Source organism: Balaenoptera borealis (assembly GCF_965194805.1).
Source record: "Balaenoptera borealis genome assembly, chromosome: 2".
NCBI classification, from domain to species: domain Eukaryota; kingdom Metazoa; phylum Chordata; class Mammalia; order Artiodactyla; family Balaenopteridae; genus Balaenoptera; species Balaenoptera borealis.
In genome coordinates, this window is record NC_138867.1 from 31,931,255 (window position 1) to 31,945,489 (window position 14,235).

The 14,235-nt window shown below is 40.8% G+C and overlaps 1 protein-coding gene across 7 annotated transcripts in view; it reads right to left on the bottom strand.

The window, feature by feature from the left end:
* Nucleotides 1-14,235, bottom strand: part of LOC309624396 (uncharacterized protein) — a 109,467-nt gene that overhangs the window by 58,279 nt on the left and 36,953 nt on the right. For 5 of the 7 annotated variants that reach the window (XR_014241869.1, XR_014241872.1, XM_082382576.1 and 2 more), the window contains exon 2: nt 805-900. The exons of the other annotated variants lie outside the window; for them this stretch is intronic. Coding sequence is in view for 3 of the 5 variants with exons in the window: in XM_082382576.1 (XP_082238702.1) it covers nt 805-878 (74 nt within the window). In the remaining 2 variants the exon portion in view is untranslated. The remainder of the gene's footprint in view (nt 1-804; nt 901-14,235) is intronic. 7 annotated transcript variants of the gene reach the window in all.

Below are 14,235 nucleotides of genomic sequence, written 5' to 3' on the forward strand. Positions count from 1 at the left end.
TTTTTTGATGATGGCCATTCTGACTGGTGTGAGGTCATACCTCACTGTAGTTTTGATTTGCATTTCTCTAATGATTAGTGATGTTGAGCATCCTTTCATGTGTTTGTTGGCCATCTGTACATCTTCTTGGGAGAAATGTCTATTTAGGTCTTCTGCCAAGACCCCTAATTATTGACTTCCTTTCATTGAACTAAACTCTACTTCCCTACAGCTTGACTTACTGCTCTGGTTCTTCTCTGGAGCCACACAGGAAAACTGTAAACCCACCTTCCACAAAATCAGCCCTTAGCTTATGAAGACAATCACTATGTGTCTTCCCCCGACCAAGCAGTTCTTTTTCCAGGCCAAAATGACCAAATCGCTTGCAAGAAGCAGAAAAGAAGCCTGATTTTCATCTTTCAGTCATGGATCCTTTGCCTTATCTAGCTAGAAGGCTCTTGCACTCCTAACGAGTAGACTCAAATGGGACGCTTTCCTGGCATTCTTTTATGCATCAAAACATGGCAGTGAAATCCATTGGCCCTTGCTTGTTCCCCTGTGAATGTCACTTATGCTAGTAACCACTGGGTGCAGGCCTAGAGGGGGCTTGTGACTCACAACATGCCACTGAGTGAGCTCTATGGAAAGTACCTTTATCGGTTTCAAAGTGTGGTCTCTCAAACCACCATCAGAATCACTGGAGGTCCATGTTAAAGTGCAGATTCCTGGGCCACCCCAGAGCTCCTAGATTAGAATTCCTAGGATGAGACCTGGACTCCTTGCTTGTTAATGAGCACTCCCTCCTTCAGTGATTCTAATACATACCCCAGCTTGGGAGCTTCAGATGAAAGCAGGGCTGTGTCGAAGTCACAAGGAGGTTGTCTTTTAGTGCAATCCATGTTGGTGGATGGCAGCCAAAGTCTGTCCATTTAAATAAGGAATATTTTTCTAAGTGGGATTGTCAATATTTATATAACATAAGAAAAGCAAAGGCATCTGCCAAGAGAATTTAGCAGCAATCACATAAAAAACATGATAAAAAAATGGAATCCTATGGTTAGCGGGGCTGACCTAGCAGCGTAAGTGGGCAACTGCACCAGCAGATGGATTGGATGGCAGATGGGATCCTAGTGTTAGTTTGGACCCATCTGGGTACTGGGTTGACAAGGGACAAAGGGGTTTCTACCAAACTCGGTGTCTCCTGTGGAGTTTTCACTGAGGCTTTGTGAAATCTTAAGGATTTCTGAAATATAAAACAACTTTCCCTCTCCACTCCCAACTTCTTTTGCTAAAAGGAAAGGTATTTTACCTAAATGGAATAAACCCTAAAGTTCTTTATGGCTCATGTGATACTTAGATGCATTTAAAAAAAACACACACACGCAGTCCATGAATCAAAGTAAAGAAAAGAAATTCCATTTTCAGTTGTGTTTTTTAAAGAAATTAAGAGAGATTCAAATCCTGTCACTCAGCAATATTTAAAGTCCCCTTTCCCATTGTTCTTCCTCTCTCATATCTCTCAGCTGCCCAAAGGCTCTTTCTCCTCAACCCGACTCTCAATTTTTGCTCTGGTGGAGCCTTTGTACTTAGTGAGGCTGAAAGGTCAAGTGTAGGGAAAAGGAACCCACAAAGCAAAAGCCTTTGAAGAAATCGTGTCCTGAATTCTTAGGAATTCTTCTCTGAGAGCCATTGTGTGACCTATCTGGGACATTTTCATCTTCTATAAAATGGGGTCTTATAGTTTGCGAGGTCATTTCCATCACTGTGTTTTCTTTCTGTTCAGTCTATAGGGTCTTGCATGTGTTTAAAATAGACAGAAGCCACCAGACAGGCCACCAAGGGGATAGAGGTTCATGAACAGGATAGTCTGTGTATTTGATTTGGATGATTTAAAACGGTTAATTTTATGTGTCAGCCCGACTGGGCTAAGGGATGCAGAGAGCTGGTAACACATTTCTGGGTGTGTCTGTGAGGGTGTTTTCAGAAGAGATTACTATTTGAATCAGTAGACTGAATTACAAATATCATCCTCACCAATGCAGGTGGGCATCATCCAATCCGCTGAGGACCTGAACAGAACAAAAAGGTGAAGGAAGACCAAATGTGCTGTCTCTGCTTGAGCTGGGACACCCATCTTCTCTACCCTTGGACATCAGCACTCCTGGGTCTTGGGCCTTTGGACTCCAACCCAGACTCACACCATCAGCTCCCCTGGTTCTCAGACCTTTGGGTTTTGACTAGATTCCAACACCCCACAGGCTTTCTTGGTTCTCCTGCTTGCAGATAGCAGATTGTGGGACATCTCAGCCTCCATAATTGCATGAGCAAATTCTTCTAATAATCTATATATATATATATATATATATATATATATATATATATATATATATATATGTACACATATATACCCTCTTGGTTCTGTTTCTCTAGAGAACCCTGACTAATACAAATGGTAAGCAAGCATTTTATTCTCTTAATTTCAACTGTTTTATAAAAACTCAGAGCACCCATTTCTGGTGAACTGCTGGATTCTACCCAGCAGGTGAAAAGTCAATAGGGATCAGCAAGTGGTCTCATTCCCAAATGAGATCAAAGAGCCTGGACTCTGAGCTCAAACCAAAATACTTACATGATACCTTGCGGAGAACAACAGTATTTTGAAGAAGGACAAGGGTATAGGAGACAAGAAAAATCACTCAAGGATGTTGGGAATAACCTGGGATAGGAAGGGATGAGCTAAAATGTTGGGTTAGGTTTTTCCAGCTGTGATTCCTTAAGTAGCCATTGGGCTCAGAGGCTGGACAAATTGCCAATGTGGTAGGCCAAATCCCAGGATCCCAGTCTACTGAGAAGACGGTTTGTCTTTGCCTCTTAGTTACCATTCCTGGCAACAATTGTACAAAAATACAGATTACGTCTCAGTACCCTAGAATTTCTTCATCATAATGACCCTGGATGAATTCTGCATTAAGAAATCCAGATTTATGAAACGGCAAATTACTTATGAAAAGTCTTTCAGTTTAGAGAGTCACCACAGGGATATTCACGAGTGCACTTGAAAAATATGATTCCAGGTATGACACTCTGATTTACCCATAGCTTTTCTAGAACACATCTCCTGCATCACAAGAAACACTGCAAAAAAGACCACAAGGCCCAAACACTTACAGCAGCTGAGCAGCCCATCTGAGAAATAACTCTGAACCCCTTCAGAAAAACATGCCCTGGCATGGTGACCTGGCAGTCACTAATTCCTGCCAGCTCATTTGCGGCCAGTATTTTTCACAGATGCTCCCTGGTGAGTAGCAATTTCCGGATATTTTTCAAATGATTTTCATTCTGCCAGCTGGGCATAGTTCAGGGAGAACAGCTTGGAGAACTCAGCCAGATGGACCAATCAAAGACGCTTGCCAGCCTGATTTGGATTAGACTGGATTGTGTGAGTCTTGCCCTGAGGTTGGCACACCCCCTGTTTTCCTCCCCTGTTGATTTCCATCCTCCACCTTACACTTCCCTAATCCCCTTTGTGCCTGCTATGAGCTCACTATGCAGCCATCGCCTTCCCTCCCAGCACCTTCTGCCCAGGCTGACACCATTCAAGGGCAAGCAATGGGACAGAGTGACATGTTCTAGGAACAGGAAAATTTAAATTTAAATCTAGTCCCAGTTCTGCCACTAACTAGCTCCATGGCCTTGGTCAAGTTGCTTATCCTTTCTGGGTTTTAGTTTCCTCTTTGTTAAAATGCGAGTCTGTCACTAGTCTCACGTAAGGCCTTGACCAAGTCATACAAGTCATTCTATTAAGCTGCACATCTGATGACAGCCTCACCACTGAGTATCTTTCCGGAGATATTTCAGGACTAGGATTTCAGAAGAAAAGCCGTGTTAGTTGTTGAGCCTGCTTCAACGACAGACTGGGGCTGAGCATTAAATTCGGAAGAAGACATGAAATCTATTATTAATGCTGCTTGGGGCAAGAAGAGGCTGAAAGAAATGCAGCAGCTATAAAAATCAATGGTGAAATGGAATTTATCACCTCTGTGTCAGTCTGACCTCCCAGGACTTTTCCTCCAGGGTCCCAGGGTCCTGAATAATGAACAGTGAATCAAAACATGCTCTCTGTGACCTTCAGGATATGCAAAGATGGAAGGATGATAAAAGAATAAAAGAAAGGAGAAAAATTCTGGAAAGTTTAACTTTATTATTACACTCTAACTTAAAAATAATGTTTTCTCAGGTTATAAAATAAAGACAGAGATTTGGAGACTACTGGAAAATATAAATCATAAAATCACTCGTAATAGAGATAACCATTGTCAACATCTTGACTATCTCCTTTCACCTTTTCTCATCTGGACACTATGAAAACAATTTCCTTCATTATTTTGAAGTGTCAGTCTTAGCCTCGAACATACTGGCTCATGGAAATCTCTGAATCCTAGAGAATCCAAAGTACCAGGACTACTTTTGATTTTTTTCCCATATTACATCCTTACCCAAAATGAAAAATAATGCTAGTAGGTGAATACATGAATATGTGGCAGAACTGGGGTCAAAGTTAGAGGGTTCTTGTTGCTTAGCATTTGTAAACAAGCCTTTGTCTGTATCTCTGTTTCAGTATGGGGTACAAGGCACTTTTTTCCAATATGCACTTTTTGCTCCTCCACTTTAAATTCTTCAATGGTTTCCCATTGTACTTTTGATAAAATTCACACTCCTTAAGAGGAGTTTCTAGGACCATCATGGTCAGACCCCTGCCTCTGTTTATACCCCCCTGACCAATCTCCCCAGCACTCTCTGCTCCAGCAATACAGTGCTTTGCCCAGGCTGTCCCTCTTCTTGAAGCACTCTTCCTCTGCCATTGTCTGGCTAATTTTTAATTTATCCATCCAACTAGGTTAGAGCCTTTTGCTATACCCCCTTGTAATCTTCCCATGCGAGTGCTCACTGCATTTCAGCTATGGTTTATTTTTTGCCTTGCCTACTAGGCTCTAAATACCTTGAGAGCAGTGACTAGCTGTTTTGCTCTCCACTGTATCCCCATCCCCAAGGATGGACTTTTTGCAAAGTGAGTATTCAATAAACACCCTTGAATATATTAGAGAATGGAAGCCCTCATCCATAGTAATCAAGAAAGCTCTTCAAGAGAACATAGACTACTATCTCTCTGAGTGGGAGATTTTATAAGTGGTCAGCACTATGAAGAGAGAAAGAGAGATATACAGCTGTGCCTTTTTTGAAGCTTTAGAAAGCTGACATTGAGACCTTTTTATAGCTTTTGTAATGACTACTGTGACAGTTAAACTTCCCCAGAATAGGATAAGAACTAGGGAGATGATCAGTACTAGCCCTGCATCCTATGACCCCAGAGAGCACCAGTAACATTTGCATTCTATCATCTTTCTCCTCAGAGGGTTACAGAGGCAACCTCTGGCATTAATACCACAGGGCTCCATGATGCAGGCTCCTCACTACACTAAAGCTTGATATTGATAAGCCACAAATGCAGGAAATTTCTAGTTATCAAAGAAATGGAGAACTGGGGCTCAACTGAAAGTAGCAGAAAATCCAAAGTTACACATATTTGATATACTAGGCATTTTTCTATGAATATAGCAACGAATTTTGTCTTGACAACAATAGTAAATGGGCTTTCATTCTTTGGGTGAATAACCCTTTATTTTTAGGGAGGGGATCAGAGAAAGACTCAAATAACAGAAGCCAGACATTATCAATGTGCATCTGCCTTCATCCTACCTACAAATGCAGCAGCTCCCTGCTCCAGCCAGCCTAGTTCTCTCACTGCTTTCCAAAACTGTAGGAGGGGAATTGGGAAAGGACATGCTGTATCCCAACATCCCTAAGGGGTGGGGGTGGGGGGGGTTAATCATTCTATCAATCATATCTCTGATAGTTGCAATTACTTATAACGAGCAACATAAACTGTGAAACAAAACCATGGTTCTATTTGTTCCATAAAAGTGTGAAAATCCCCTCCTTTATCATTATAGAAAATAAAATAATGAACAAACATGTCTTAAGGAGATACATACCCCTCCACATGGGTCCATCTAAGCTCCATGACCATTCTTTTCATACTCTGCTTCTGCTATTCTTAATCATGTCATACTCATTCCCAACTCCAAGCCATTACTCTTGCTGACCAGATACCTGGAAGAAATGCCTTTCCCTCTCCCTTTCACAGATGCAAATCCAACCTACCCCATAAGGACCAATTTCTTACTACTTTGTCTCTAATATCTTCCAAAACAACTCTAGTCCACATTATCTGCCATATCTTGCACTCCTTTTACACTTATAACCAACATCACTCATTTTGATGATTAATTACACTCTGTTTTGCATTGTCTTTTGGCTGTTCCTAATGTTTCTCTTGACTCCCTAATGTAATCAAGACAGTGTGTTAGTATAGACAAAAGAACAGACAAACAGATCAATGGAACAGAATAGAGAGTCCAGAAATAGACCCACATAAATATAGTCAGCTGATCATTGATAAAGGAGCAAAGACAATACAATAGAGAAAAGATAGTCTTTGCAACAAATGGTGTTGGAACAAGTGTACATCCATATGCAAAATAAAGGATCTGGACAAAGACCTTACACCCTTCCCAAAAATTAACTCAAAATAGATCATAGATCTAAATGTAAAATGCAAAACTATAAAACTCCCAGAGGGTAATGTAGGAGAAAACCTAGATGACCTTGGGTATGGCAATGACTTTTTAGATACGATGCCAAAAGTTCAATTTGTGAAAGAATAATTGATAAGCTGGGCTTCATTAAAATTAAAAAATTCCAATCTGCAAAAGACACCATGAAGAGGATGAAAAGACAAGCCACAGACTGGAAGAAAATATTTGCAAAAGACTTATCTGATAAAGGACTGTCACACAAAATACTCAACGACGTCTAAGAACTCAATAAAAGGAAAGTAAACAACCCAGTTTTACAAATGGACAAAAGACCTCAATAGACACCTCACCGAAGAAGGTATATAGATGGCAAATAAGCATATGAAAAGACTCTGTACATCATATGTCATTAGGGTGTTGCAAATTAAAATAACAATGTGATACCACTACATACCCATTAGAATGGCCAAAATCCAAAACAATGGCAACACCAAATGCTGGTGAGGATGTGGAGCAAGAGGAACTCTCATTTCATTCTGGTGAGAAGGCAAATGGTACAGCTACTTTGAAAGACAGTTTGTATCAATATTCCATTGCTTTTTGTAGCCAAATAATATTCCATTTAATGGATACATCATATTGTATGGATATATCACAAATTACCCATTTATCAATTTATAGACATTTACGTTGGTTCCACCATTTGGCCACAAAAAGCAATAGAATAAACATGGATGAACCTTGAAAACATTAAGCTAAGTGAAAGAAATTAGTTACAAAAGATTGCGTATTATAGGATTCTATTTACCTGAAATATCCAGAATGTGAAAATCTACTGAGACAAAAAGGAGATTAGTTAGGACTTGATGGCTAAGAGGTACAGGGTTTCTTTAGGGGGTGATGAAAGTGTTCTAAAATTGATTGTGGTGATCATTATATAACTTGGTGAATTTACTAAAAACTATTGAATTGTATACTTTAAATGGGTGAATTGAATATTGTGTGAACTATATCTCAATAAAGCTGTTACCAAAAAGGAAAAAAAAAAAAAAAAAAGACAGTTTTGACGGTTTCTTCCAAAACTAAACATACTGTTACCATATGATCCAGCAGTCATGCTCCCTGGTATTATTATCCAAAGGAGTTGAAAACTTATGTTCACACAGGAAACCTACACACTGATGTTTATAGCAGCTTTATTTATAATAGGCAAAACTTGGAAGCAACAAAGATGCCTTTCAGTAGATGAATGGATATATAAACTGTGGTACATCCAAACAATGGAATATTCAGCACTAAAAAGAAGTGGGCTATCAAGCCATGAAAAGATATGAAGGAACCTTAAATTCGTATTACTAAGTAAAAGAAGCCAATCTTAAAACACTACATACTGTATAATTCAAACATATGACTTTCTGTAAACTATAGAAATTGTCAAAGCATCAGTGTTTGGCAAGGGTTCAAGGGGAGAAAAGGATAAATAGATAGAGCACAGAGGATTTCTAGGGGCAGTGAAACTACTCTGTATGATATATGATACTACAATGGTGAATACATGCCATTCTTCATTTGAAACCTAATCTAAACTTTGGAGTGTGGGAGATAATGATGTAGGCTCATCTACTATAACAAATGTGCTCCTCTGTCTGCTGTGGCATGTTGTACCTATACAGGAGAGAATAGATGGGAAATCGCTGTACCTCCTGCTTAACTTTTCCGTGAACATAAAGCTACCCTGAAAAATAAAGTCTATCTCTTTAAGATCTGGAATGACGTTTTATAAAAACATAAACTGTATATTGATCTTAAGACTTTTTCACAAGTTTTCATACAGGAAAAGAAACTGGGTCCCTGTGGCCTAACAAGAATGTTATATTTCCTTCCTGAAGGTGGCATTTGTGTGCTATGGTCAAAGAATGCGTCCCTCATTGTTAAGGGAAAAAAAAAAAGGAAAAAACTTTACCAGACAGTAAAACGACTCATAAAACTGTCATGAGTAATTCCAGCAGCTGGGCTGAAATGAAAGGCTTCTCACAGTACCTCTGCTTCTCTGTGACAGGGGTGAGCGTTTATAGATTAAGATTATAGACTTACCTGTGGACACTGAGACTCATAACTCAATTTACAGGTGCCTTAGAGCTGAAAGAATATTTGCAGAGCTACTCTCTGGGATTTGTTACAGGCACCAGGAACTTCATGAGCTGTGGAAGGCCACAGATCTGGCTGAGACAGTCCAACAGGAAGGAGAGTTCTCAGACATGCACAGAACCTGTGACCAATTTACTCTCAGCCAACGAACGGTTGCATTGTGGAAACTATTTGAACTTGAAGGGGAAAATCCCCTAATTAAAAGGTTTCTAAACCCAGCTTCTGCATAAGGATTCCTTCTAGGGCATGCTAAACACAGAGATTTCTGGACTTCAACTTCAGAGATCCTAATGTCAAGAATATCAGTGGAGTCCAGAGGTTTACATTTAAGAAGCTTTCTAGAGTGGAAATTACTCAGCTATATAAATAAAACAAACCACTGACATAAGAAACAACATGGAGGGGGCTTCCATGGTGGCGCAGTGGTTGAGAATCTGCCTGCTAATGCAGGGGACACGGGCTCGAGCCCTGGTCTGGGAAGATCCCACATGCCGCGGAGCAACTAGGCCCGTGAGCCACAACTACTGAGCCTGCGCGTCTGGAGCCTGTGCTCCGCAACAAGAGAGGCCGCGATAGTGAGAGGCCCGCGCACCGCGATGAAGAGTGGCCCCCGCTTGCCACAACTAGAGAAAGCCCTCGCACAGAAACGAAGACCCAACACAGCCAAAAATAAATAAGTAAATTTAAAAAAAAAAGAAAAAGTTAAAAAAAAAAAAAAAAAGAAACAACATGGGTGAAATCTCAACAATATTCTAAGCAAAAGAAGCCAAACACAAAAGAGTAAACACTGTATTATTGTGATAATATATATATATATTATACATGTGATTATATATTATATATATGAAATTCTAGAATAAACACAACTAATCTGTGGTGATAGAAATCAGATTGGTGATTGCATAGGGCAGAGGGTTAAACGGTGGATTGACTGCAATGGGGCATGAGGGAACTTTCCAGTGTGATGGTAATGTTCTATATTTTTACTGGATTGGTAGTTACATAGGGGTATACATTTGTCAAAACTCATCTAAGTGTACACTTCAGATTGTGTGCACTTACTTGCATATAAATTGCACCTCAATAGAGTTGATTTAATCAGATACCTCCTAGGTGATTCAGATGCACATACAAGTTTGGGTACCACTGACCCTTTGCTAATGGAGGATGATCAGATCTTAAGTGCATTTGAGCCACGTGGGGCTTCTTTTTTGGCATTTATATTTCCACTGAGAGAATTTCTGAGCCCCAGGGCACCTTCAGGATCAAATTATCTGCCTTCTGGGTTTTCTATATGAGAAACTGAAGCTCCAAAACGTTGAGAGCCTTTTTCAAGGCCACACGGTAAGATGTCAGCAAGCATCACATAAGAATCCTGGTCCTGGCAGCATTTTTTCTCTTCTCCCAGTATCACACTGTATTCAAAGGAGTAGGAGAAGGAAGTGGCTAGTAGATGTTCCTTGCTCTAATTTAGCTTCTTCATTCTTCACTGCTGTCTGTAGGACAGAGCTAGTTCGTTACCTGAGCCAAAGAAACTGAGTGGGTGAAAGACTGGTTTCAGGTTTGTTCTCTGACTCATTTCACTAATAATCAACACATATTTGTTGAGGGCTTGTTAGTCACGGTTCTAGGTACAAAAGATTCAGTAATGAGTAAGACAGACAAGATTCCTGCCCTCAAAGAGCTTATGTTATGGTCAACAATAAAGGAATGAGCAAATACATGAGCAAAACAACTTCAGACTGTGAAAAGTGCTTGAAGAAAACAAAGCAGGTGATTGCTAGAGTAACTGAGAAGAAGACTGTACTGAAGCTGAACTCGTCAGGTGGGCTGCTCTGAGGTAGTGACCTTGAGAAGCATGAGTCTAGAGATGGTCAGACTGAAGGCAGCTTGCTTCAGATGCTACAAGGGCTGTCATGTGGAGGAGGAAACTTGTCTCCTGTTGACTCAGAAGGTGAAATGAGAACCAATATGAGTAGAAGAGACTCATATTGGTTGTATTAAGAGGTTGTATTAAGATCGGTTAAGGGAAGAACTTTCCAACCTAGCAGAAAAAGAATTATTTAATTGAGGACATTCTGTGTCCTAGCGTCCTTATTTGTAATACTTTGTTTCATCTTATTTAAAAAAAAACGCTGGGTGGCAGGTGGAACAATGTCTATTGGAAGGAGAGATTTCCCCCTCCCAAGAGGTATGGACACTCAAGTGGAATAGTCATGTATTAGGAATTCTGGAGAAGTGATCCATCACTGAGTACTAAAGAATTCTGAAGGTCTTTTCCCTTTCTAAGCTAATTTAAGTCTGAACTGAATAATTTATGTTTAGCAAATGAACATGCCCATGGATTTTAAAGGTTTAGGTGTGCTAAGTGATATCTGCTGACCTACAGAAATCTATGATCTTTCAAATAGTCACCAGCATTGGGAACACAGGAGGTACCCAATTTATGTTGGCTGAAATGAAATGAGCTCCCCGGCTGAGGTAGAGACAGGTGAGTGGGGGGCTTCCTTAACCTTGTGGCCCTTGACCCCTATGGGTATTGCCCTAATCATGCCATAGAAACCATTGTAAAAATCAAGAAAGTCATACTCCATATTTGAATCCAGATAATGGAAAGTTACTAAAACTTCTTGAACAATGTTAGGGTGTTTCCAGTTTAATTAAGCTTTATCCATAAATTCTTGGGAAGGCCTTTTGCTGGATATCCTTCCCGAGGAATGCAGCGGAATGGCGTTCCAATGCCTCCTCCAATGAGAAACCAGAATATGGCCAAGAGTTACTCTTGAGGACGGATATCAGCAGGAGAGGAAAGGGCAGTGAGCTACCCGTGGTCCAGAAATTCTGCCTGGTTCCCTTCATTAAGAGAAAATTTGCTTGATTTACTGCAAGAAAATAAAGGCATATATGAGAAAGCAGCCTTGATTGGAAGACTCTTAAACAGGGGTCTTTCCAGAGAGACTGGTAAGTCTCTTCCACTAAAAGCCCTGCATAGAAAAAGGAAGACATGGAGATCTTGGATTATTTGAGCATGACCTTGAAGACTGGCACAAGGAATAAATTAGGTGAGCTCAGGGTTTCTTTTATTCTGTGAGTCATGGCTTTGTCAAAATTACGCAAAAACTGAGGCTCTTGGCTCCACGTGGAAGACAATGTTCAAACTACAGTACAGGCAACAACAAGATGGAAGTAGGCTGTGCAAAACACGAAGTCCCCGCAGGCCGGACACACTCCCCTGCCTCTGGATGCCGGCTCATCGTGCTACAGCTGTGTCCTCTGTCTCTCATCCTATCCTGAACTCTTGTTCTCTGAGACTGTGAACTACTCGAGGGCCCAACCTCCCTGTCTGTGAGCGTGCCTCCAGCACAGAGCCTAGCACAGAGAGACAGAAGGCACTTGCTAAGCTGTGATGAATGAGGGAAGTTTCATAGTCCTTCCTCCGGTGCCTAATCACTGCTAGTCTAATGGAACACCTCTGCGTGCCAGGCTCCGTGCCAAAAACTTTAGAGATGTTGCCTCACTTAATTCTTAAAACCACCCTATGAAGTAGGTACTATCATCATCATCATTGTTTTAATCATCACTATTTTCATAAGAAGAAACAGACCTAGACTTGAAACCATGAGCTATACCGCAGATTGGATTTAGGTCTGTCGATGCTGTGGGTCCAGGGACAGGCAATACGGGAAAATCTGTGGATTGCTTTGTTACAGATCAGTGTCCCAGCTTACACAACAGCCAGTTTCTTAGCAATTTGGGAGATACTTAGAGTTGACATTATTTAATATAGGCGAAAAAAGCCAACGAGCAGGAATGACTTTTTGTCCCTCATTTTCCCTTGACCTCCTCTCCTGCTTTCCAGTGTTGACAGGGGATGTTTAGACGGAAGCCTCCAAATTTAAGTGAATTCATAACTTACAAAGGCCAGTGTTTTGAGGGAGTTTAGGGTGGCTGCCTAGGGCTTTGATAACTTACTGCAAAAGATGTTTCACTTCTAACTTGATAAGGTGTGAAGGCTTTTAGGACTTTATATGTTCATCCTACACCTCAATTTACTTTTTAAAAATAAGTGATGATTTACAGGGAGTTCACAGCGCCGGACACTGTGCTAAACACTTCGAATGCATTATCACAGTTAATTCTCAGGACAACAAACACTCCTACTGATTTAAACTGTTTTCCTTTAGCTTCGATGTAATGTTTTGTGTGTAGGTGAGCCAGTATCGCTGACGGCCAAGGGCTGTGTGTTCATCTACAGAGAAGAAGGAATAAACACAAAAGCTTTGGCAGGTGATTTTTTTTTTTACCAAACAAAGCAAAAAGAACTGTCTCCTTGACAATCTGCCATGTCTGTCTGGGTCAACCTGCCATGTCTGTCTTGGTGAGCCCCAAAAGAACCACGACGGTCACAAGACTTCAGAGTCCTGCACACCCATGTGGGTGGATTCCACTTGGCCCTCTGAGCTAGTAAATCCTTCACCTCACACAGTTCATGAGCCAAGAGAGCAAGAAGTCATCTGTTTTATGGCAGAAAAAAAAAAAAACAGATCCGGGTTTGCATTTCATCTTAAAAAACTAGTCACTGATCTCGTCTCCATCAGGCAGGGCCATCACTAGCTTAAGGCCACCTTGGCTCGGATTAAGAAAAGGTGTCCTCTGTAGGCAAACCTGGTGACTTTGGTGCAGTCCTAGGTGAGCGGATAGCACCTCTGTGCCCCTTCCTCCTGGAGCACGTTGCTCTGTGCCAGGCCCCATGGGTCACTGAGGAGGGCACTCACCCCACAGCAGGTGCCCCAGAACAATTTGCAGAATTACATGTGGCAGGGCCACCATCAGGAACAACACAGATGTCCCCAAGTGACAGTCCATGCACCCCAGCCCACTCACAGATGGGTTTTATCATCCTAATTATGTTTGAGAGACTTTGAATTGCTTGTCAACCTTAAAAATCAGGAAATTTTATACGAAATCGAGATTTCAAGCTTCTCTTGAAAAATTAGAAGATGTGGGAACACTGGGTCTGCATTCCTGCACAGCAAAAGGGAGTGGAGCTAAGAAGTGCTGCCTGCTTTATGTATTTACTTATTTTACCTTTTTTAATTTAACACTATATCTTGGGTTTCATTCCACATTAGCACATAAAGAGCTACCATCTTCTTATGTTAAATTATTATTTGTATTAAGTTATGAATAGATAATACTTGTATCAGATTAAAAAATCCAAAAGATATAAAAGGGTTTAAACATACTGTTCCCCCAGCCGCCCAGGGCTGCTCCCCCAGAGGCGGCCACTGCTACAGGTTCTTGTGTGTCCTTCCAGAGAGAGGGTACACACACACAAGCAAATACATATGCTGTCTTTTTTTTTTTTTTTTTTAATTTTATTTATTTATTTATTTATTTATTTATTTGTGGCTGTGTTGGGTCTTCGTTTCTGTGTGAGGGCTTTCTCTAG